Source organism: Ceratocystis lukuohia (genome assembly GCF_044167205.1).
Source record: "Ceratocystis lukuohia strain C4212 chromosome Unknown Supercontig3_pilon, whole genome shotgun sequence".
Taxonomy (NCBI): domain Eukaryota; kingdom Fungi; phylum Ascomycota; class Sordariomycetes; order Microascales; family Ceratocystidaceae; genus Ceratocystis; species Ceratocystis lukuohia.
This window is the reverse complement of record NW_027263522.1, coordinates 628,175-652,434: the sequence shown is the minus strand read 5'-3', so window position 1 is coordinate 652,434 and position 24,260 is coordinate 628,175. Positions and strand designations below refer to the sequence as shown.

At 50.3% G+C, this 24,260-nt stretch overlaps 5 protein-coding genes across 5 annotated transcripts; 3 read left to right on the top strand and 2 right to left on the bottom strand.

Moving 5' to 3' along the window:
- Window positions 1-909: 909 nt before the first annotated feature.
- On the top strand, window positions 910-5,900 carry HOO65_030173 (variant sh3 domain-containing protein; the record flags this gene model as incomplete). The annotated part of the gene is made up of 2 exons (XM_071001765.1): window positions 910-981; window positions 1,050-5,900. 2 exons carry the CDS (start codon window positions 910-912, stop codon window positions 5,898-5,900), a joined length of 4,923 nt encoding a protein of 1,640 aa, XP_070859852.1.
- Window positions 5,901-9,191: 3,291 nt separating this feature from the next.
- On the bottom strand, window positions 9,192-10,144 carry HOO65_030172 (Galactan endo-beta-1,3-galactanase; the record flags this gene model as incomplete). Its single annotated transcript, XM_071002321.1, has 3 exons — window positions 9,192-9,256; window positions 9,314-9,366; window positions 9,429-10,144. The coding sequence occupies 3 exons, from the start codon at window positions 10,142-10,144 to the stop codon at window positions 9,192-9,194; spliced, it is 834 nt and encodes a 277-aa protein (XP_070859851.1).
- A 1,534-nt stretch (window positions 10,145-11,678) lies between these two features.
- HOO65_030171 (ribose-phosphate pyrophosphokinase II) lies at window positions 11,679-13,102 on the top strand (the record flags this gene model as incomplete). The annotated part of the gene is made up of 5 exons (XM_071002187.1): window positions 11,679-11,758; window positions 11,847-12,311; window positions 12,403-12,487; window positions 12,617-12,917; window positions 13,062-13,102. 5 exons carry the CDS (start codon window positions 11,679-11,681, stop codon window positions 13,100-13,102), a joined length of 972 nt encoding a protein of 323 aa, XP_070859850.1.
- Window positions 13,103-15,871: 2,769 nt separating this feature from the next.
- HOO65_030170 (putative ring finger protein) lies at window positions 15,872-18,753 on the top strand (the record flags this gene model as incomplete). Its single annotated transcript, XM_071001862.1, has 2 exons — window positions 15,872-17,817; window positions 18,228-18,753. 2 exons carry the CDS (start codon window positions 15,872-15,874, stop codon window positions 18,751-18,753), a joined length of 2,472 nt encoding a protein of 823 aa, XP_070859849.1.
- Window positions 18,754-19,916: 1,163 nt separating this feature from the next.
- Window positions 19,917-23,180, bottom strand: HOO65_030169 (CUE domain-containing protein; the record flags this gene model as incomplete). Its single annotated transcript, XM_071001833.1, has 3 exons — window positions 19,917-21,091; window positions 21,157-22,584; window positions 22,874-23,180. The coding sequence occupies 3 exons, from the start codon at window positions 23,178-23,180 to the stop codon at window positions 19,917-19,919; spliced, it is 2,910 nt and encodes a 969-aa protein (XP_070859848.1).
- Between the last annotated feature and the right edge of the window lie 1,080 nt (window positions 23,181-24,260).

Below are 24,260 nucleotides of genomic sequence, written 5' to 3'. Positions count from 1 at the left end.
CACGCCCACCGCAGGCCCCAATTCAACTTGATCCAGGTTGAACTAGGTCGAGGGCGGCGGCTTCTTTTGCTTCCATACACTTTTAGCATGTCCTTTTACAGCCCTTCTTCTAGGTCCAGGGTCAGCCTGCGTCTGTCCTCCGGTGAAGCTCAGGAACGACCATGACAAGCCTTGTTTCCATGGCAACACAAGCCCCTCTGTTTGCTGTGCGGTCTGATGCTCCCTGTCCTAGGCCCTTACCGGACTTGACTGGGGCCGTCTTTTTACGTGTTGAAACAAGGGCAAACAAACTCTACTGCTTCATTGGGGGAGCTCGGGTCAGCTTGTCTGCTATTTTTCTGCTTGTCGTTACCATGGCATGGGTGGGTTGCTTAGCCCGGGTGTGGTCCAGGAACAGCTTTCTATCTTTGTTGGTGCTTCTTTTTGGTGTCCATAAGTCTCGATCATGGTAACGTTTTTTCTTCTGGCTATTTTCCCCTTCTCCCCCTCTTGGCTATAAGCGATTGTCAGTTGCTGGTTATTGGTTTGGATTATTTCTATTACATCTGCTGCCGGCTTCTCTGCTTTGCTTGATCGCTCGACACTGTCCAAGTGCAGACTTATCCTCTATAACGCTCGAATTAACGTCGCCTTACGTCGCTTCACAAGTGACCCGAATTTTGTTCTTGCCAACAACGATCAAACTTTGCAGGAGCGAAGAATCCTGATTTAACCAACGCAGTCTGTCCATCCCATCATCTCGTCTTGGTCTGACTGCATCAGCGTCTCTGCAGCATTGCCTGCCACAGCACTTATACACCGGCTCAGTACCACCATTTGCAGCCGAGCTGAACTCGTGTCCACGACCATATATACACAACCTCGTAATATTTCTCTCGGTTTTTAATAACCAAACTGCGAACCACAATCATGGCAGCGCCTCCTCCATTACCCACCACGTTCCCGTGCTGGTGCCGAGCCGTGTATTCTTGGGGCGGTGAGGTAAGAATAAATGCTTAAATCTAATTGTCGCGAGAGAATATGAGAACACTAACATCCGAACACTAAAGGGGAAACGAGACCTAGGATTTATGGAGGGCGACTTGATCGAATGTTTAAATGCTGGTGACGGATCATGGTGGACAGGCCGACTATATCGTGATCGTCGAACTGTTGGATCATTTCCTTCCAATTTTGTTGAAGTCCTCCCCGAAAGCTTTCGTCCAATGACGCGTTCAGTGAGCCCGCTGCCTGCGAATAACACTCCAGTGCCGGGAGCTACAGGAACTAGCAAAAACAAAAGCTTCCGGAAGCCGTTCGAAGCCTATGCCAAAGCCCCTCATTACACCACTGCGAAGCAACCTGTCACACACGTTGGTGGCGGCAAAGAACCCATCGCACCTAAAAAGGAGGCACCACCGCCCAAAACCGTCTCGCTTGCGCGTAAGAGCCGCGACTCTGCCCCTAACTCTTCTCCAGCCCAGATGGCAAACCGCATGAACACGACATATGGCAACAACAATGCTAATACGCGATCCGCCGGCCCTCATACCACAGGGCAGTCGTATGGAAGCAACAACCGAGCAGTGTCTCCTGCGCCACCTTTACAAACTACATACGTTCCTCGATCTGTATCTCCTGTTATTCATCACCAGGGATACACTCCCTCACCTGTTGCGCCTCCGTCAAGAGGGTACTCAGGTCATGAGATCCCACAAGCGTCGCATGGATATGTCTCTCGAGAAGCCTCTCCTGCCGTTCAAGGCTACCACAACCGCAGCCAAAGCCAGTACATGTCCCAGGGCAACTCGTCGGTGCAGACTCAGTACAGACAAAACTCAGCTTCTCCTGCACCTGGAATGCAGAACCAACAGTCGTACTATCGCGGTTCGTCGCCTGCTCCTCCCGCGCCACAGCAGCAAATGGTTCCCTATAATAGCCGACGCTCCGTGTCTCCTGCTCCTCCTCAGCAGAACTACATGTCCCGGTCCCATTCTCCAGCGCCATTTTCGCAGTATGACCAGCGCAACATGCGCAGGTCAGTGTCTCCTGCTCCTACACAGGCCTACCATAGCAATGGTATGCAAAGGTCAGCTTCTCCGGTACCACCTCACGATTATTATGGAGGGAGTATGCAGAGATCGGTCTCTCCGGCACCATCCCAACACCAATATCGCAATAACAGCATCCAGGGTTCCGCCTCCGGATCACTTCACGACCCGTATGGCAACAAAATGCAAAGATCAGCGTCTCCTGCACCTCTGCAAAACTACTACGGTAATGGCATGAATCAATCTGTTTCTCCAGCCCCACAACACCCGCAGTATCACAAAAACACGCAACAGTCTGGATCTTCAGCGCCCCCGCCATCGCAGTACTACAACGATGGCAACATGCGGAGGTCTAGGTCTCCTGCTCCTTTTACTACTGATTACGCTATGGATCGCTCGGGCGGCCATTATAGACCGGAAAGCCGCGGTGTTTCTCCTGGGCCAAACAACTACAATACCTACTCTCGTGCAGCATCACCAGCTCCTCTTAATTCCTATTCCCAACAAAATGATCAGTATCGTCGAGGGGCTTCTCCAGCGCCCCTTCGTCAAAACTCATACGATCAACGGTCTATTTCCCCGGCACCCCCCCCACCCAGTCACCAAAACACATACATGGCGCAATCACCATCACCTGCGCCTTCGCCGTCACGCGACTTTTCATACCAGAATGATCAGAGGTTCCGCCCTTACTCGCCGCAGCCACCTACACAAGGTCAACAGCTGCAGTCCTCTAGTGATGCAAGTGGAGGGCCACCCCCCCCGCCACCTCCTCACCGACACATGGCTCGTCAGGGCTCTGCTACTTCATACATGGGAGGCAGCGATGTTTCGAGGCAAGTGTCCAACACATCTAACATGAGACCGAACATCTCTAGACAGGGCTCTCAGGCATCTTATGACCGTTCCATTGTCAATCAGATGTCACGCAATGGATCTCAAACCTCGTGCGTAGATCCCCAGTCATCGCGCTCAAACGGCCCTCCTCTTTCTAATGGTCGCTTCCGAGCATACTCGGCTGTTTCTACATCAGCACCCCAGGGACAGAACCGGTTTCAACCCCAAACGCCCCGTTCCACATCTCCTATGCCTCCCCCGAATTTGACGCCATCTCCTTTACGGGAAGCCATGGACGGTGTTATGGAACAGCTAGAAACTCTGCGAATGTCCCGTGTGATGGATGGTGCAGACCCAGAAGCTCACTGGTCCCCTGAATCACTGGAAATGGTATCTCGCCAGAGCAGGAAGGAATCAAACGCGCGTCCCCAAACTGCCATGGGACTCTCAGCTCAAGATTCTGGCTACGAAACATGGAGTGCAGGTTCCTCCCAGGCAGCCTCCCAGAACGATAAGCCAGTGGAGAAGAGCCCTTTGCCTGAGCTCAGCAGCTATGTCGAGAGGATGGAAAAGAGCCTAGAACAGATGCATCAGCAGACTGCACGCGCTGAAGAGTCGTCGCAGCCGCCGCAGCCCATCAAAAAGACCCACACTTTTGACAGTGTACAACTCCCTACTAGCACTTCAAAGGAGGGCGATGCGACTCCCTCTACGCCTTCTCGAAAAATACGTGCTCGCAAGTCTGCCTATGACATTCTCAACCGGACCTTCACTACAAAAACTACTGCTACGAACGCGTCCTCTACTACTCAAAGCACCACGACAACTTCGACATCTACCAGTGATCGCAGTTTGATGAGCGGTGCCTCTGCTGGTGCTCTCAGCGCTACTAGCGCTGGAAGCTTTGAAAGACACCGCGGTAGAGCTCAGAGTGCACTGGGTGTTCACGAGACTGACGCCGAGAGACCAGATTCACCTTTTACTGGTGTTACGTACCATAGCAGCCACGCGTCCAACGCATCACCTACCAGACCGCAGTCCCAGTTGGCGTGGCAAGATGAAGCGCCTGGTCTTGGTGGTCTCGTGCAACCAAAGACCCCAAAGCGTAGCATCTTCAAGAAGCTTCTAGATTCTGCAAAGACTGGAGTTGCTAGTGGTCGTAGCAGTATTGCGTTCACTGGTGGTGACAAAAGCTCGCCAACCCGCAATTCACCCATTCGTGGCGGTGCAGCTTCTCGTGGACTCCACACTTCTGCTGGGAACACTGCCAACTCGGGAGGCTCCTCTTTAGCCTTTGGCAGTCGTAATAGCCCGTTTGGTCGAGATGCTGCACGCGACATGGGAGCTAACAAGAGCGTCGACTGGGTACAGGTTCGACGGGATGTCAACCGGTCTAACTCGCTGAGCCGCATCGAGCGTAATGAGCGGATGGATCGTGCTCGCATGTTGGACTACCCTGCTATTAATGCTGTCGATGAACTTTACTCTAGTATGCATGGAGATGAGGGTGCTGACGGCAACCCCGTGCAGAATCCTATCCATGTCCCAACTTTGAATTTGAACCTCGTGGACAAGAACTCTCGCTTCCTGGCCAACATCCCTTCTTCTGCAGACGCTGCTCAGATCGCCACTGGGTATGTTTGCCGGCCGTACCGTAGCGACGTTCAGAAGCTTAGAGCCATCTTCACGTGGGTTTCCGAAAAGATATGCTGGGAAGAAGCTTTTGAAGGTGCTGTAGATACTCGCCGTACTCTCGAGACTAAGCGTGGGTGCTCTGAGGAGTACGCTACACTGGTAATAGAGATGTGCCAAGCGGTTGGTATCGAGTGCGAACTTGTACATGGATACCTTAAAACCCCCGGCGAGGGTCTTGATGCTGGAAACTTGCCACGGTCAAACCACTGGTGGAACGCTGTGGTTGTGGATGGTGAATGGCGTATGATGGACACATGTTTGGCCAGCCCTTCAAATCCAAGCCGCGCAAAATACTCGAGTATTGGCAGCTCGTCTGCAGACTTTTTCTGGTTCCTGACGCCACCTAGTGAAATCTGCTGGACACATATTCCTGAACATCATGGTCACCAGCATTTCTGTCAACCCGTTGCCCATGACGTTTTGTTTAATCTTCCAACTGTCTGCCCGCCCTTTTTCCGTAGTGGCATCGAGATGGCCGACTATAACTCTTCTGTTGGCCGCATCCAGGGTATGGAAATGGTTCAGCTCAAGGTCAATGTGCCTAGCGATATTGAGCTTGCCGCCGAAGTTGAAGTTAGTGGCTTTAGCCGTGACAACGATGGCGACATGTTTGAAAATGGCGAGATTGTACATAAGCGCGCGCTAGCCCAGGCCGAGTGGTACAATGGCGTGAAGCGTTACACCATCAAGGCCCTCTTGCCTGGAGATGAAGGTTTTGGCGTTCTGAAGGTTTACGCTGGCAAGCGTGGCTTGATGCACACCATCCGTGACATTCCTCATCCCCTTGCTTTTGCCATTCCCATCGTTCACTCAGGTGAGAATCCGCCATACGACTTTGTCACTCGCCACCCGACACCACACGCGCAGCGCCACGATATTTATGTCGTCCAACCACAATGCCAACGTCTGGCACTTAACAATACGTTCGTCTTTGCTATCCGTCAACACCCTAGCACCAGCTACACGTCTGGACCGCAGTCGGTGCTTACACCTTCTTCAAACCCTGATGGTGGCGCCCAGCAGTATAACCGGCCTGGGTCAGCGATGAGCATTAGTGCAGCCTCATCGAATCCCAGCTCGGCCTCGGGCACAATTGGTGGTAAAAAGCCGGCAAAGCTGGCTATTCAGACTCCTGGAGGCAAGATTTTGCGACTCATGCGCAAGGAGGAGCGCAAGGGCATTTCTACTAGCAGCTCGCGTGCGGGCGATGATGACACAAGTGATGGTGGCACGTGGGAGACGATTATAAAATGCTCGGAGACAGGCACATGGAGAGGCCTGGTGCTGGCGGACCGTACAGCAAGGTGGTGTGTGTTTGCTGAGTGGACGTGTCTATGAGAGGGACATGTCGGTGGGCCTTGGTTGTTTCTTCCCTTCACCTTTGTTTTTGTCTTTTCTTTCCTTTTCCTTCTCCCTTGTCTTCTAACTTTTTTTTCTTTTTGAATTGTGGTTGCTTAGGTTCATGGTGTTGTTTTATTTCTTTTGTATCTATACTTTCTTGTTTGCCCCTTCATTTTCTGCATTGCGTCTCCCCAACTCTTTGTTGTTCATCGCCGAGTTAGTTGCTTGCTTTTGCCCACCTGCTTCACTGGTTATCATCAACGAAGTCGGTGTTGTTTTTTGAATGTTTGTCTTGGTTTCTGTTTTCGTGATTGGCTGGCTTATTTACATGGTGTACATGTTTCTTAAAATAGTTGGTGATAATAGGAAAAGTTATCTTAGCCATATTCCGCTTGTTATTATCTTATGTGCGACGGCATCGGAGTCGCTCCTGATCTATATGTAGAATTGTATGTATGCTTTACTGTCTAAGTACCATTATTTCATAGTCTCTTGTATTTGTTTTTGGGAGGCGGCCGGCTGGTGACCTCCCTTCGACATCCTTTTCCGACCCTGCAAAGTCACTTCCTGTCTCCTTCTCCTCTTCTTCACTCATACTCTTACCATCCCTGCTATAGCCCTGTCTTCTAGTCTCGAGCAGTGGTTGAGTAGCCCTCTGCTTCTCTTGGCTGTGGTTCCTCCTAGAGAGGGACTAGAGGTTACAGTATGCTGGTAGTAAGACCTGCGGCTTTTGTATTCCTTGGAAGCTCTTGACTATATGATCTTAGCAGTGCCTTGCATGTCATGTCCACCATTCGTCTCGTTGTTTTGGTTGGTTGCATGCTTTGCATGGCAGTCAGCAGTTGCAGGTTTGCTCAGATTTCGAGCGACTCGTATGACATTTTAGGGTCCGGAGCTTGGGCCAGGAGGGCTCTTTGTCTAGCGTAGCCCTAGGGCGTGCCACTGGGGTTTCGGGATTGGATACCTGGTATTTTTGGTCTGCGACGACTGCGTGTAAACTAGTATAAAAGGCCGCCGGCTTTCGGTACGGGGGTAGGGCGGCCGGTGGGCTCCGCTCCGCTCCGCTCCCCCTGCTTTCCTTTATAAATACTCGTAAGCTTCAGTTTAGCAGGAGCTCAGATGACGCAGTGGTAGCGTGTGAGACTGCAGTTCTTAAAGTCATCGGTTCGACTCCGGTTCTGAGCTTCCTTTTTTACTGGTTTCCCTGCGTACCAAGGAACCAGAGATGCTGCAACCACCATGCATGGAGAAGGACAAAACCACAGTTCTCCGCCGGGGCCTGCCCCCCGTGCCGGTGGCCTGTTAGACTAGTTTTTTTTTTCCTTTTTTCACGTGGTTGGCATCTACCAAAAAGACCAGACAACTAATCCTGGAGCCCGACAGGTACGTCTTCGGGCCACGCTAGATAGAGAGTCCTCCTAGCTTTATTACCAGACCCTAAAAAGTCATAAGAGTAGTCCGACGAAGGCGCACACCTGCAACTGCTGACTGCCCGGAGGAGGCGTCGGAGGACGACATCTTCTTACCCCTTTTCCGTCTAGAACATGCCGTCGTATTGCTATAAAAAGCCAGTAGGTAGACGTTAAATAATACAAACAAACAGTGCCATGCAAAACCCCCCTTTCGCCAAGCAAAACAAAATCCCACCACCAAAACTTGGCTATTTCACTTACACAGATTTCGGCCAAAATAGAAGTTATTTGCAAATTGTTACCTCATTTGAGTTTGCCATTGATATATCTACCGAAGCCCTAGCCCCTCTGGCTAGCCTCCCTGGTCTAGTGGTTCGCTGAGGTGGTATGTTTTCCTCTCCAACTTCAATAACCGAAGCTGCCTCTGATTCTGACCCCGACTGTTATCTACCACAACAAGCTTCTTTTCGCTTTTTTTTTTCTCGGAAATATCCTCTGCAGGCCCTAGAGCTCCGCTTAGGGCCACGAAACGCTTATTGGGATCAGGTATAGCCTCCTCTTCTTCCCCCTTTTCAGACGAGCCAGTTGCTCGTCTAGACCAGCAATCCTCATGGCATAAGCCGTAAACGTCTGCTACTGTGCCTCAAACCCTTTGGCTATCACGTTATACCGTCTCCTCATTGTTGGTCTTCTATTAGGCCCAAGATCGCAAATTTTACAACTAGATTTTGGCGTATCATCCGACCCGAACTATGGCGCCTGCTCTGGAGTTCTCTTCGGACTGCCATTCGGCCTATCCTCTTGGATTTCTGGGTGCTGGAGAGCTTTGGCTCGAGAAACTGGCCAACTCCCAGTAACTCTCCAGCTAGAGAGTATATTCCTCCTAGTCATTTCCACTTCACGAGCCTTGGCATAGGCTCTGATGAATCTGACCTTGTCCATTGAAGCAGAATCAGTCAGGGAAGCAAACTTTTCCAGTTCTCGGCGATATGCAGCTTCGGAGGCATTAAATACTCCATCATATAATAGCTAAAGTCCATGGGAGCAATGTGCTGGAAGGTAGCAGCAGTAAATATTATTCACAAAGCACGTAGTTGGCTAGGTTAGCAGCAGTCTCTAGCCGGGTACGCAAACATATTACAGTTGAGTGACTCCCATGGCCATCTAGAATAATTAATCTGGCATCAGACTCACCGTTGGGTGAGGACCGGTTTCGAGTTTGTGGTCCCTTAAGAAGAGCCTTTCGCTTGAGATTCGCGCTTCGGACCACCAGGCTATCCAGCCCTAACGGAGAGAGTCCAGTCAGTCAAATTTCGAAACTATAGTGGAAATAGAAGAAGAGACTTGCCAAAACCAAACATGGCATGGTGCCTCCTTGATTGAAGTGGTGATTCTTCCTTACTACTGCCCAGATATACCGGGTGCCCAACTTAACAGTTTGAGAATAGAATTAGTAATTTCAATCAATTCTATACCTAACAGACGCAACTACTTTTAAATAATCTTCATTCTGGCCGAGCTGTGTGTAAATGAAAGTCTTGAGTTTTGGCGGGCGTGACGAAGGGGTGGTGATACATGGCACCCGTTCATCTTTCGCCCATTATAGGAAAAGGTGTAAGAACATCACTTTAGGAGATAATCTAAGCCAATCTCGGAGATAGCCACCACTGAAATTAAAAGACCTTGTGAGAAATGAACATCCCCGTTACACTATAGGTGCTTGTATCAAATTGTGTCTACTTGACTGTTGTATATAATATAATATAATATGTACGTGCTGAAATATAGAGTGGTGCTATGTAAATGCCGTAAGCGGTAAGATGTGCATATGAAAAAGAGGACCGACACAGTATGCCGGCTGGAGCTCTGGCATCCTTTATGTAGATGCTACCTTGTTGGTAGTCTTGTAGGCCGTGATGCCGCGGATCTCGTAAAGAGTGTCTATGAGCGGTGTTAGCAGAATGAGCTCTTTAGAGAGATAGATCGTGAAAGGCTTACCAGTTTCAGGGCCAGGAGATCCAGACGATCCTTCCATCTGAAGGTTGATGATACTAGTATAAAAAAAGCGTTAGCTTGTGCACAACATCACATATGCCTATGGGCCATAACTCACAGTCTCATGCCCTTGCCAACAAACCCTTTGCCAGTTTGGGTGGTGATCAACTTGTCATCCATAAAGAATCTGACCCCGACGTCCTCGCCGTTTTTATCATAGGTCTCGCAGCGGATCTTGTGCCATTCTTCGGGGGTAGGGTATTCAACATCTAGAGCCTGGACCTCAGAGCTAGTGTTGAAGGTGTTAAAGCTGATCTTGCCACTGCCCTTCCACTCGGCCATGTCAATCTCCGGAGGCCAGCCGGAAGAGGCAGTCAACCAGAAGGCAGGCCATGTGCCCTTTGCAACAGGTGCCTTGAACTCGCCAGAGTATGTGATTCCGCCTCCAGGGTTGACGGTAAAGTGCTGATAGGCGTACACAGCACCCGACAAGTAATGGACGTCAATTTTCTTGCCGCCCGAAGAGGCAGGAGGCTGACCATCGACACGGCTGGCATTGAGTGTCAGCGTCTCAGTATCTTCAGACAGAACAACCTGGGAGCGGGCCATGCGTGCCGAGCCGTTGTGGTCCGTGCCCCACGGGTAGGACCAGTTGAAGTACTGGTACATCAGCGACTCCGATGAAAAGGCTGTCGACGGGATCAGCACATTAGGATCGGGCGTCGTGCGTGAGACAAGCGAGGCCGTAGTCGGCGTGGCAAGGCCCTGAGGAGCAGCCAGCACGCTGGCGCTAAAGCTAGCGATGCAAGCAAAGATGAAAGAAGAGCGAACCATCGCCAAGTAGGTATGGGGTAGAAACTAATATCTTCGAAAGGAAAATAGTATGTACAATAAACGAAGGTATTATCAGCTAAGCTGGGAGCTATTGAAGGAGATTTAGAAGAGCAAATCAGCCAGCTAATGTGCAAGTGAAAGAGCGAGAATGAACGAGAGAGATCGGTAGACTTAGACCAAAGCTAAGAAGGGAACAAAAGATTGTGAGTGGTGTTAATGATGTACAAAAGCAAGACTGAAGAGGTGGACAGGATGAATGGATTGCCCCCGATCTTTATAGAACGTCTGATTTCCCGATCGGCGATTCTCTTCCCGGCCGTCCCATCTTGCGGCCTAGCTCAGCCAGGATCGTCACGATTACGAGGTCAGCAATCTGATCTGATGGCTATTAGTCCGGGGCCTAACCTGATACTGCCCCCTTACCCCCAATCTCGTGATTGATATCAATGCCATGAGGGGGCTCTGGCGAATCTCCTGACAATCCTAAGGGTCTTCTATCCATCTATAGCCACAGGCCATGTGTTGCATAAGGATCTGCTTCTTTATATTGCCGTATTTCAACCACGATACCATACATGTTCCTACAACGTTTCGGAAATAATGTATCAAGATATCAAGGGGGAAGGGCTGTGACCAAGACCGGAAAGCCTTGTAGAAAAAAAAACGTGGCAAAGCTAACCCTCAGACCTCGTCTTAGGTTAGGTAGCTGATAATTACTATTATTGGCATCGTAGACCCTCATGCAGCGGCCAAGACTTGTTTCCGAGTCGCCGAATCGTGGAGGAGAATCCCTGACGTTGTTTCTTCTTCCTTTTTTGGAAGCAACAACTTACACGTCTGGTGGTAACCCTATGATGTAATATTAACCCTAGCTACGTGTAGTTGAAGACCGAGAAAAAAAAATCAGGCTGCACGTGCTTCGGCATGTGATTGTCTGCAAACAGTGGGGTCCCAGTGGTAAATGCCAGTCATCTTATCGAACCAATAGCAGCCCTTTGATGTCGGCACATGTAAAAAAAAAAAAACACACTGAATCCTGGCTAAACCTCTTCTGGCCTTAGGACCGGGTACGGGTGTCGGGTCCGGTCGACCTGAAAAGGCTTGACGTGATCTTGTTCCGCATTTGAAGGGTTCAAAGTCAAGCTTTGGGCGCTCTGTGGGTAGGAGATTGCTGGGTTTCATTTCAGCCTTTTGCATATCGCCTCCCGTCTACATCCTGATTTTCCAGTAGTTGGCGAATCTTCGTGAAGCCTTTTGTCCTATCCCATCACCTAAATAATCTTTTTATACTTTTCCTCATATTATCTCTCTACAGCCTTTTTCGTCTTCCCTATTGCGTTTATTTTCTCTTTCTCCTCGTCTTCTGGAGTCAAAGCTTTCATTGTTTTTTTTTTCTTTTCTTTTTTTTGCCTTTTTTTCGCTCTTTTTCTCTTCTTTGTTGTTCGTCATCGCCAACTACAACACAACCATCGTCATTGTCACCAAACTTGCTGTAAAAGTCTATCTTTTTTTCTTTTGCTTCAAATTGTTCATAATGCCTACTCCTATGTCTAATGAAATCAAGCTGATAAGCGGCAGCAGCCATGTCGACCTCAGCGGTCGCATTGCAAAACGGTATGCCTGTACTCGGCTGGAGACATTCCGCTGTCTAGTTTTCTTGACTGGCTTCTCTTTGACTGACTCTTTCCCTTCTCTTTCATAGCCTCGGCATCGAGGTCTCCAAGACCATGTCACTCCAGTACTCCAATCAGGAAACCTCATTCACCATGGGCGAGTCCATCCGCGATGAAGATGTCTTCATAATTCAGTCTACTGCTCCCGGCGATATCAACGATGGCCTGATGGAGTTGTTGATCATGATCCACGCCTGCCGTACAGCTAGCGCCCGCCGCATCACCGCCGTCATTCCCAACTACCCTTATGCTCGCCAGGATAAGAAGGACAAGTCTCGTGCACCTATTAGCGCCCGTCTTGTAGCCGACATGCTGCAGACGGCTGGTGCTAACCACATTATCACCATGGACCTGCACGCCAACCAGATTCAGGGCTTCTTCTCCGTGCCTGTTGACAACCTTTACGCCGAGCCATCCGTTCTGCGCTGGATCCGCGAAAACATTAACGTCGCCGACTGCGTCATTGTATCTCCAGATGCTGGTGGTGCCAAGCGGTGAGTGACCTAGCCGCCTCCTAGCTGAGCCCGAGTCCTCATTTGTGGCGGCTCTTAGCCCTGCTGGTTTTCCCTACTAACGCACATCTAGCGCCACCTCTATTGCTGATCACCTCAACACTGCTTTTGCCATCATCCACAAGGAACGTCCGCGTCCTAACGTTGTCGGCCGCATGGTACGTTAGTTTGGCACGTGAAAAACAAGGAAGTTGGGAAATAAAAAAAAAAAAAAAAAAAAAAAAGAAACGAAATCTGGTTGCAGGCAATGCGCATTTACTGACTATATTTGAAATTGGACTTTCTAGACCCTAGTCGGCGACGTCAAGGACAAGCATGCCATCTTGGTCGACGATATAGCCGATACTTGTGGAACCCTAGCCAAGGCCGCCTCCGTCCTCAAGGAACATGAGGCCAAGTCCGTTGTCGCTCTTGTCACCCACGGTGTGCTGTCCGGCACTGCTATTGAGACCATCAATGCCAGCCAGCTATCTGTGCTGGTCGTTACCAACACCGTGCCGCTGGGTGACAAGCTAAACCGCTGCCCTAAGCTGCGCGTCATTGACATTAGCCCTACCATTGCCGAGGCTATTCGCCGCACACACAACGGTAAGCACTTTCATTGCAGACACCTAGCCTGGAGCCCTTTTTTGCTTCGTTTCCAGTGTGTCAATAGGCAATTAATCATCGTGTCGAGATTATCCGCATTTAATTGCCTGCGTGCCTGCGGCTAACATTCCTGACTTATTACAGGCGAGTCTGTCTCTTATCTCTTCCGAAATGTCCCTGTGTAGACTATATGAGATATTAAAACGAAACATCAGGCCATATATTTGGCTCGATATGCACATCCACCATCTATTGCCCCACTGACCGATCGACTGAACGCCTTGGAGACGTCCTGATGGACAGGCCAAAAGATTAAAGAGAGTCGGCACTAGAGACAAGCTCCCTTCTCAAAAACTTAAAATTAGATCTCCCCATATCCGTACCGGTACACCCGCCCAAATCTGGCATCAACAGATAGGAAAACGCAATGCTTTCTATCTATCCTTCAATCAGGGATGAGCTATTTGACCGGTATCCACTGGTTTCCGATATCCGGCTTTATTAGAAACTCGATTCCCTTTTCTCTGACGTCTTTTCTTTTTTTTTTCCCTTTTGCGCTTTCTTCACTATTTGACTTTCCCGGCTTTGTTATATTCCCTGTTTTTATCTACTTACGCTCTAGCTTCTACTTGCTGCTCTTGTTCTATTGATTTAGGGGTTTAATTTGGTACCTGTTCGGTGGTATGCTGTTGCATGTCCACAGAAAGAAAAGAAAGTTTGGCCCCAAAAAGAAGCTTCGGACACTTTCCAAGATATCTTATGTTTGTGCATGTAAGTGTGCGTGTGTGTACGTGTGCATGGCTTGTCTGCTTTGCCTTGGGCTACCCCGCACTCAAAGAGCTAGAGCCATGCTAGAGCCACAAAACGTGTAGATGCAGAGACTGGCTGATTACAGATGAAACGACACGATAGCAGTGGTACAATGCGGGCCTTTTGAGATGATGATTCTAGGCCTCTTGTTGGTGTTCTATACATATATCTTTGGCTATATGGCCGGCGAGGGTGGTAGCCTAAAAGACTTGCTTTGTTTCTTATGTCTTGGGCGTACGTGGTGGTTGCATGGCGTTGGGTGCTACCAGGTTGAGCGTGACATGGCAAGGCATGGAATGGTGACGTGCTGGATTGTTGGCATTGGCACCTGTTTCGTGCAGGGTACGTTGTTGCAAATCTAGACCGCTAACCACCGACCGCCAGCTGGAGAGATGGAGGGGCTGATGTATAATGTAGAGAGAGGCGATGGGTGCGGCGCGAATGGGGAAGGGGCAGCATTAGAGGAGGGAGGGGGAAGAGCTTGCAGCGAATATGGAGGCAAAAGACGGCGGGGGTTTCTGTATATGTCTTTGGCCGTCTGTTTCATGCCTAAGCCCTTAGCTTGTGCATAGAGTCATGCCGTGACAGCACAGAATGCTGCTCTGGATTGGCTGACATAATCAGGCTTCAAACTGTCATGCTTTGCTTGATCCGAAGCCTAACAAAAGGAAATTACCTGTCTACTCCAAGCTTCGCCTGGTATTCATACTCTGGCTAGCCTGCTATGTTGTTTATCTGGGTAGTTGCCGCTGAAGCATTATCGGTCGGGCTGAGATAGATACACACTTTATTTTGAATGCGGGAAATTCATGTAGCCTTGTTGCAACCTTATCCTAGCCTCGTTTAGTTGTTCCATACTGTTTGTCTATCGTGTTCCTTGCTTGGCATCGACCGGCATCGATCACCATTGTTTATCAAACAAAGCTGGAAAAAAAGCCTTCCCTCTTTTGTTTCACAAGCTTGGGAGGGGGAGGGAATCCTTACTTTGTTTTTTTCTTTGCTTCCATCTCCCATGCACACTACTCTGCAAGCCTTGCATGCTCGCTTGTCGCTGCAATTTAAATCCGCCATTTCTAGCTTTTTTCTTTTTTCTTCTTCCTTTGTGGCTTTCGTCATCGTTCTTCCTTCTCCAACTCCCCAAGCCATCGATAAGAAGGCATTAGCTGCTCGATTCGGAACTAAATAAAGGCCCTATTGCAAAGCTGGCAAAGCTTTGTGCTTTCCAGTATTAATATCTATTCCATCGTTGGTTCACCTCAAGCTTTTATTTTATCGACTTTTTTTTTCCCCTCCCTCTAACGAGATAGAGGAAGGTTTCAATTTGGCCAGCCTCTTCTGTTCCACGGCTTTCTTTTCGCAGCAGAGACACGACAAATAGACAGAGATACCGACCTAATCAGGACCTATCGATTCACAACTCACTAGCTCCTGAAATTTCCCCGCGCCCAATGCCCTGACTCCTCCTACATCAATCATTGGCATGCTTTTCCATAATTCGATATCGCTCCTTCCGTTCTTCTAGTATCCTTCTCGGTCTTTTTATTTCTTCGCTGTCTCTCGTTGTCGCACTGACCATCTTGCCGCCACTTTGCCTCTTATGATATTTCACCTCAAATATTGCCCACAACCGTCATATCGCCCGATAGCCTTTTTCGTGTGTGAGTTGTGTGTGTTGTGTTGTCTATTGTCGTAGTTTGCAATCTCCGATTTGCAAGCTAGTCCTTGTCTTGTGCTGCCCACGGTTTATGTCACTACCTAACTGCTGCATCTACATCTTATCTTGCCTCATTCATACAAAAAAGCGTTCACCGCCTAGCGACAATAAACTTATACATTCTCAACAACCGAAGTCAAATTAAACTACTACGCTAAAGGGAAAAGAATTCACTTGGCTTTCTTTTATTTTTTATTTTTTTGGTGCTGATGACTTTGTTGAACTCTTGGTCTTCGTACACCGCTTAACGCTTGCCCGCATTTGGAGGAGTGGATCGACCCGACAAATCACTCTCCGATCTGATATCCTGTTATCCCAAGCCTGACCAAAGAACCCAAGCCACCACCAGGCCAACCACGGCCCCAGCCTAAATCAGACTAGGAAATCTTGACCTCAAACTCTGACCGCAACACTTTGACTTGTCTACACCATGGATGGTGAGCGTCGGACTCTTCGTGGCCGTGCTGTGGGCCTTCCTTTGTCCGTCTCTACCTCCGCTGCAGCAGCCAGCGTTGCCACAGACCGAAACGGAAGACACAGTCCTCTTGCATTCAGTGAGCGCTCTGCTGGTACCCCACGAGACCATCATCTTCGACCCCGCCTTGATAGCCTTCACCCCCCACCCTCATCTGTTTATTCTCGGCGATCTACCGTCCCCGCGACGCCTAGGCCTCCCTCAGTCGCCGAATCTCGAACAGGTCCTGCATATTCGACCTACGGTGGTGACCGTGGCTACGACAGAGACGATGCCCACTTTGTGCAAAGCCCTAGATCTGTTGCACCACCGCATTCTTCGTCCTTTGCGCAAATGGAGCGAGAGCGAGATTCAGCTCGTCATTCCTGGGATGCTACCCAAGGCCCTTTGCCTACACGACCTAGACGCATGAGTATGCTTCAATCGCAAGGAGACCGACCTTCAGACCGGCCTAGACGAGGCAGCCTCCTCCAAAATGAAGTCGCTCACGAAAGACCCCGGAGACTCAGCATGTATCAACCCGAAAATATATCAGTGTCCGGTGATCGACACCGCCGTGGCAGCATAATGCAGGGGGATTTTCCACCTGCATCTGATAGGCCGCGGAGGCAGAGTTTCATGCAGCAGCAATACCAAAACCAGCAGAAAACCCAACAAACCAAAAACGATATGGTTCTTGCCTCTCAGGATCAGGCATACTCAGATCGTTTCGGGATTCCACGGCCTTCTTCAGCTGCTGCTACAAACAGCTCTTCCGGAGACTTGGTCCTCGTCAAGCTCATCGATCTTGAGAGGGATGCTGGTACAGTGTTGATCAAGGTTCGCCCTAATGCGACGTTATTCCGTGTTGGTGAGGCTCTCACACAATGCCTGCATCTTTCTGCTAGTGACTACATGGTTCACCTTTACCAAGGTGTTGAAGCACTGCGCCTGCATCAACGGGTCAATGAAGACTCTACTTTCTACTACCGCCTTGTTGGCCCCGGCAGAAACAGTGATTCTTTGAGTGAGGGTTCGCCTAAAGTGGTTTTTGAGGGGCGGGCAATCCGTAGAATTTTGCAGCGCATGGGTGATCCAACTCAGATGTTGGAGGAGCGTATTCGACGGGGTATTTCCGTTGGCGACTTTCGCATAGTTGTGTCCAAGATACTGAATCTTGAAGATCCAGATCAGGTGTTGGTCGAGGCCCGCAATGGCATGCGGGTTGGTGCCATTGAGGGGGAAGACTGGCGGCTTATCGACATCTCTAACTTTTGGCTGTGCTCCAAATTCCGCATCTTCATCATTCAGCCTGGCCGTATGATTTCAATCCGTCTACTAAGAACCACCCGGCGCTTTCTCTTTCACAGCTCACCCGAGGATGACGAAGAGTTGGACGAAAGCGACGACGAAGAGCAATTCTGCTCCTCTGTGGTGTTGAAATCTCGCTTCATTGATCGTATTATAGTCGAGACCCATGCTACTCAACAGAGCTCCATTATTGTCGAGCCGCATAATTTGCACGTGTACAATGTGTCCAAAACTTTGACGCCACAGGTTGCATGGGGATCTCTCGTTTGCGTTGATATTCCGAGTGATGTACGGGCTCAGTTTTTCGCTCAGGAGAAATGGCTGCTGGGCGAAACGACGATGTGCGATGTATGCTTAGAGGAGCGTCACGACCACGAGTTTAGCCCACTCACTGCGGAATGCAACCACAACATCACAATGTGCACCTTGTGTGCAAACAAGTGGCTAGATATTGAGATGGGCACTCATATGCCGAATTCTATCTCTTGCCCCTCTTGCAAAGCTGTCCCCACACTATCCCACCTGAAGCGATGGGCGAGACCGGATCTCTGGGAGCGGTTTGATATGCTGCTGACAACGTCTGCGCTCCGTAACATTACCAACTTTTATTGGTGCATAAATCCTAGTTGTGGCTCCGGCCAAATACATATCAGCCAGTGTCCGGTGATGATGTGCGACAAGTGCAAGTTAGAGCAGTGTATAATGCATGGCACGCCATGGCATGAGAATATGACTTGCTCCGAGTATGACAACCGCATTGGATCAAGAAAGATCCGGGAGGATCGAGCGTCAAGAGCGACTATTCGCGAAGTTGCGCAGAAATGTCCGATGTGTAGGACTCCAGTGGAGCTAAGATCAGGATGCAACCATATTACATGTGAGATTTCCCCTCCATAACTACTCTATCTCTAGCAAAATCACTAACATTAAAAATAGGTTCATGCGGCACCCAATGGTGCTATCTATGCTTAGCAGTTTGGACTAAAGATGCAATTAGCGGCATATTACACTGCCGCCACAGCCGCGATTGTGCGGAAGGGCAAAATAATCCCATGTTCAGGGCACATGACGACGTACCGGCACGCTTTCGACGTACTGAAGACGACAATAACGAAGTATTTGACAACGATGATGACGACGATGATGATAACGACGATTTTATCCAGGCTCATAACCAACCGATCGGCGGAAGGAACCGTCGGATTAGGGCTCATGATACTGATAATGGCCGAGGGTATGATCCTGGCCTAAGGCTTGGTGAACGGCGTCGATGGAATGACGAAACCCACTTTCGCAATCGTGAACGTAGCGTCATAGCTCGGGAGCGCATCCGAGAAAGGGATTGGGAACCAGATGGGGATGGAGATAGGGATATTGACTCAGAGCGCGCTTGGGTTCCACGAGCTCATGACTCTACAATACGCCACCCGCCAGTGACTCGGGGAAATCGGCAGCCTGCTCCCCAAATTCCACATACACCACGTGTACGCACACGCCGCGAGTCATTGAACCTACCGCGGCGGCCGCGTTTGGAGGACGACTTTTAATTAGGGATAGGAGCTAATTGGGGCAGGGGGAGGGGTAAATATGAGAAGGAAACTGAGAACTCAAAAATCTAGGAAGAAGGGAAAGAAGGGGAAGGGAAACTAACGGAGAGATAACAGAGAAGAAGAGAGGCTTAGTTTCTCGCTAAGGTTTTTTTTGGTTTGCAAAAACAGCGTTTTAGAATATAGGCAATCATAGCGGAAATAGACGATGATGACGACTATAACAACACGAACGATGCAATGAATGACACAAAGAATAACACAGCCGTGGGATGTGAAGAGATACGAGAGCTCCATGAAGTCATGTCACAAGAGAGAATAACTAGAAAAAAACAGATCAAGTGATTAAAACGAAGATTGTGGGGGGGTGGTTGTTTTCATTTCATTCCATTCAATTCGTCCATTTCCATTCCAAAGTCCCATTTTTAAAATAAGCCCAAAAAAAAAAAAAAAGAAAGACGAGAAAAGAAAAGTTGGAGAGAGGCTTTTCGTTTTGTTTCATGATGTTGGTTTTGTCGAGGTAGTTAGTTAGTTAGTGGCGGTCGGCCGGTCGGTCGGTGGTTTTACAAGAACAAAGAACATGAAGACCACGAGGCAGAGAAGAAAACATGACAAGATGGAGGGGAGAGAAATGGGACATGAGACAAGAGCATGATAGACACAGAGATAATAAGTGAGCGTAGAGTGACGGGGAGTAAGGAAGAGAGAGACAAAATACATGAATGAGCCCGCCCTTAACGAGTCGAATGAGTTGAATCAACAAAGAAAAAAATGACGAGATAATAAAAAAGATGAAGAAATCCAAAGAATCCAAGCAGACGAGAGAAGAAAAAGAAGAGACTCTGTAGAACAAGAAGCAAGAGACATGATAAGACGAGACCAAACCAAAGTTCCCATACAAACATACACAAATAGAGGGGCAGTCGTGTCAGCAACACAATAACCAAGTGACGACGAACAGTTAAAAAGGGAGGTTGAGAAGAGGGGAAAGGCCCCAAGCCTAGCCCTATGTAGGTAAAGCCAATTCATTACGCTTTAAATAGAGGAAAAAAAGCAATGCCAGAAAAGGAGACAAAAAAAGCACTACCACTGCCGAAGAAGCCCTGAATTCTCTGTTTTTTTAAGAAAAAAAATAAGCGTTATTGCTGGTGTTTGATTCTCGTCTAGTGATAGTTGCCGCCCCAACCACCACCGGCACCACCACGGTGCTGTTGCTGCTGCTGCTGTTGCTGCTGGCTATTATAGTAGCCAAAGCTACCATTGTTTTGGTATGATGTGTAGCTGTTGTGCTGGCCAGCTGCAGCACCATACGTGTTGTGCAGCGCATGGGGGTAGCCGTTGTAGCCACCGCTGATCGACTGCGGAGGGATGCCGCTAGCCTGCGCTGCCTGACCGGCATTGTTTGCAGCTGACCCAGGGCGTGCGCCGCTTAGGGCAGGTGAAGGGCCGCCAGCGCCTCCAACCTTGGCTTCACCAAAGGGCGCCTTCAGGTCGTCAGCTGCGCCGGGCACGGAGTTCTGTGCAGGGTTGTTGTAGCTCTGGTTAGCTTGAGCCTGGTAGGCTGATGGCCCGCGGGAGAAGGGCTCGTGGACACCACTGAAGCCACCAAGGCCAGGAGCACCCTGCTGTCGGCTGTAGTCAGAGCTCGAAGCAATCCCATTATCGCGATGAGCAGTCTGGCCAAAGCCTCCGCTCGTCGAGTTGTTGTTATGTTGCTCAAACGAGGCAGGGTATCCGCCATACATAGAGTTCTTGCCGTAGCCACCGGGACCCGAGAAAGCACCCTGGCCGTAAGGGTAGTAGTTAGGGTAGTAGTGGCTCTGGTAGTAGGGCTGCTGCTGCGAGTATGGCTGTTGCTGGTACTGGCTCTGGGGATTGGCACCGCCAGGACCAGTGGAAGGAGGCTGCTGTTGAGTCTGCGTAGCAGGCGTGGGGGTGTTATGACCGCTGTTTTGGCTGTCGGCGCCAACGCCACCAAAGCGAGAGTTTTGGGGGTATTGGCTAACAGCTGCCTCTGACTGTGCAGGATTTCCGTAATTCATGAAGGGGCGCTGCTGGCCAGCAGCGGGGGGGAGACCATCCTGGGGAGTCTGTCCATAGCCGTGACCGTAGTAGTTGCCGTAGCTACCGCGCTGCTGCTCAGCATAGGCAGCAGTGTAATCACTAGGAGCAGCAGAGAATGGGTTGGCCGGGTGAGCTGGCTGCTGTTGAGCAGGGAAGCCGTCGACAGCAGGGGGCTGCTGGGGAAGCTGTTGAGAGAACGATTCGTAGTGTTTTTGGCCGTAGTGGAGGTCGCGACTGAAGCTAGGAGCAGAGCCAGCAAGATTTCCTTGGGGAGCTGTAGATAAAATGACATGTATACTTAGCAAAAGTTCAAAAGAAGTTTGATGGGGAAAAACTTACCGGAAGAAATAGAAACCGCTGTGTTGGCAGAAGTAGCGACAGCGGGAGCAGGGGCAGTGGCGGGGGCGGGAGCGGGAGCGGGAGCAGGGGCAGTGGCGGGGGCGGGAGCGGGAGCGGCGGCGGGGGCAGCGGCGGGAACAGGAGCGGCGGCGGGAACAGGAGCAGCGGGGGTAAGCTTTTGGGGGAAAGACTCAGGAGCGGCAGGGGCAGCGGGAGCGGCATGAGAACTTGAGTTAGCATCACTAGAAGGCATGACATGACTTTGGCTATCCGCGTGCTCCTCCTTGGCTGTCTCCTCTTCACTAGCACCGAGGTTGAATAGGCCAAATTGGACAGCAGCGCGGTCAACCTCGCGGTTTCCAGGCATGCGAACAGCCTCCTCCTGGTCGAGGAGACGACGCTGGGCGGCAATATGGCGTGCAGCAGCCTTGGAGGGAGTAACAGCTGGGCCGTTGACAACGGTGGTAGCAGGGGTAGCTATAGGAGTAGAGATAGCCGCAGGCACGGCAGCAGGTACGGCAGCGGGTACAGCAGCAGGTACGGCAGTAGGTACAGCAGCAGGTACAGCGGCAGGCACGGCAGCAGGAATAGCAGCAGGCACGGCAGTAGCGGGCAAGGCAGGGACTGGCTTAGATACAGGAAGAGGAGTAGCAACTGGAACCTGAGCAGGAGCTTGAGGATGTTCAACAACCTCAGGTTGAGACTCGGCAGGTTGAGAGTCGGCAGGCTCGGCATCATCGGGAGATTCAGATTCGGGAGCTTGAGACTCAGTAGCATCTGTGGGTTCGGCTTCAAGCGTTGGTTCAGGCTCGGGAGCCAAGGATTCAGCAGCGGTTTCGGGATCAGAAACAAGGGTATCGGTAGTGGTGGTAGTGGCAACGGGGGTCTCTTCGACTTCGGGCTTGGGCTCGGGAGTTTCCTTGGGCTTAGCAACAGGCTTAGGAACAGCGGGCTGTCTTAACAGGCTAGCCCAAGATTTGCCGATAGGTGCAGCGGGCTTAGTAGGCTCGGGAGCAGCAGTAGGAGGAAGCTCAGTAGCGGTGGGTGTGTCTTCTTGGTTCGAGGTGCCCCAAGCAGTAGTTTCAGAGCCCCAGGCGGGAGCAGCTTCAGAGCCCCAGGCAGGGGCGGGTTCAGAGCCCCAAGCAGACGTAGAAGTAGATGCCTCAGCAGGAACGCCCCAGGCAGGGGACTCGTCAGTCGGGACGGAAAAAGTGTCCTTGGCAGAACGAGTGCCATTGGCCGAAGAAACGATGCGGCCACGCGGGGCACGAGAGCCTCTATCAGCGGACAGCTTGCCACGTCCTCGAGTAGCCTCATTCCGGGTAGGACGAGAGGACTTCACAGTCTCGGCAGGAGGGGCGGGGGTAGATTCCTTAGCTTTTGAGCGCGAGGTCTTCTTGGGGACTTCATCCCACTGAGATACGGTACCTGATGAAGAGGAAGAAAGGGTTAGCTTTGCCGATTCATGGGTCTGTTGCGTGTGCATATCCGGGTGGGGGAGGTTGTAGAGTATAAGAGTAGTGATATCAATGCCAATTGCATTGGTGTTGGCATTGGTGTTGGCATTGGCATTAATTTTTGTGTTGCCATTGTGCATGTGGCGTATTTCACGACGCAAACAGCCAAACCAACAAGGCCTAGCAGGAGCAGATACGCCACAGAAACAAGTGGTGATGGAGAGTGTTAAAATTTTCCAGGTTCAAAACCACAAACGCACCTTCAAGAATTCTGGCCACAGCCTGATCCGCATCGCCATCAGTCTCCTTGAGCACATACAAAATGTCGACCTCTGACCAGCCCTCAAACATATCCTTGATGGGGGAAATCAGAGAGCCGTACTTGTGCCGCAGCTCGGCAATATCACCACCCTCTTCATCAAAAGATGACGATTCCTTGTCATCGCCGTTCATTCTGGTGCTAGCAGAAGCAGTAGACCGGCCGCCTCTGCTGGCGTAGCCACCCCGACCACCTCTGCTGCCGCCTCTGCCGCGCGAAGCGCTAGACCGCGAGGCTACTTCAGGCATTGTGATTGGAGGTGGAATGTGATATGTGTATGTGGAGGTTTACAAAATATGGGAAAAAAGGATAAAGAAGCCAGACAGATAGTCGCGTGGGCTCGCACTGCGTATTAATGGCCCGCGGACTAAACGTCGAGAAGAGGGGAGAGGGGGAGATGTCAATCGAATTCCCAAGACCGACGAGAAAGATCAGCCTCAGCTAGAATCAACAGTCCGAGACCAGAAGACCAACAAGAAAAGCCGGTATGTGGAGGGAATTTAGACGACTCGGAATTGAGGAGGTCGAGATACGGATGCGGATGCGGATGCGGGAGTTTGCAAGGCTTCGGAGCGAAGGCGGAGATGCGAGATGACCGTTTGGGGGAGGGGAGGAGATTGGATGGAAGAAAGGTCGAAGAAAGGTCGAGATAGAAAAAGAATTGCAAGATAGAAGAAAGGGCGTTAATGAGGAGAAGAAAAGAGGAAGAAAAGAAGAAAAAAGAAGAAAATCCCGGATCGCGTTTGGCAAAGAAGTTGATGAGAGAAGAGCAAAACCGAGTCGCTCTCAATTGGGGACACGCGATACAATCAAAGCTCAAATGGGCAGTGAGTGAGAGAAGTGGGCAAGTCAAGGAGGAGAGAAAAAGATGGAGCCTTGTGAGCAGGGCAAGAACAGAGCCGACCAAAGCAGAAGAGAGCAAATTCAGAAGCCCAGCCAGGAAGCAAGGGCAAGGCTAGCAGTTAGGCCAGGGCTAAGGCTACAGGGCAGGGCAAAGCAAAGCAGGCAGGGTATAGCACACAACAAGCAACAAGGGCCAATAGCCGTCGCTGGTATGAACAGAGAGGAGCAAGAGGAATGAAACAGATTTTTTTTTAACTTGCTTTTTGGCTTTTCGTTCCCAAAGATGCGATTGACTCGATGATGAGATTCAATCCGAGGCTAGAATTGATGTGGCCGCTGTTTCTTGGGGGGTTTAGAAGCAACGCACAAGAACACACAAAGACAGCAGCCAAAGGCTGGAGAATAAGAAAAAGGGAGCTAGCAGGCCCCACATCAGTACCTGATACATCTTCTCACTCTTTGACTTGTGCCTTGATACAAGTACC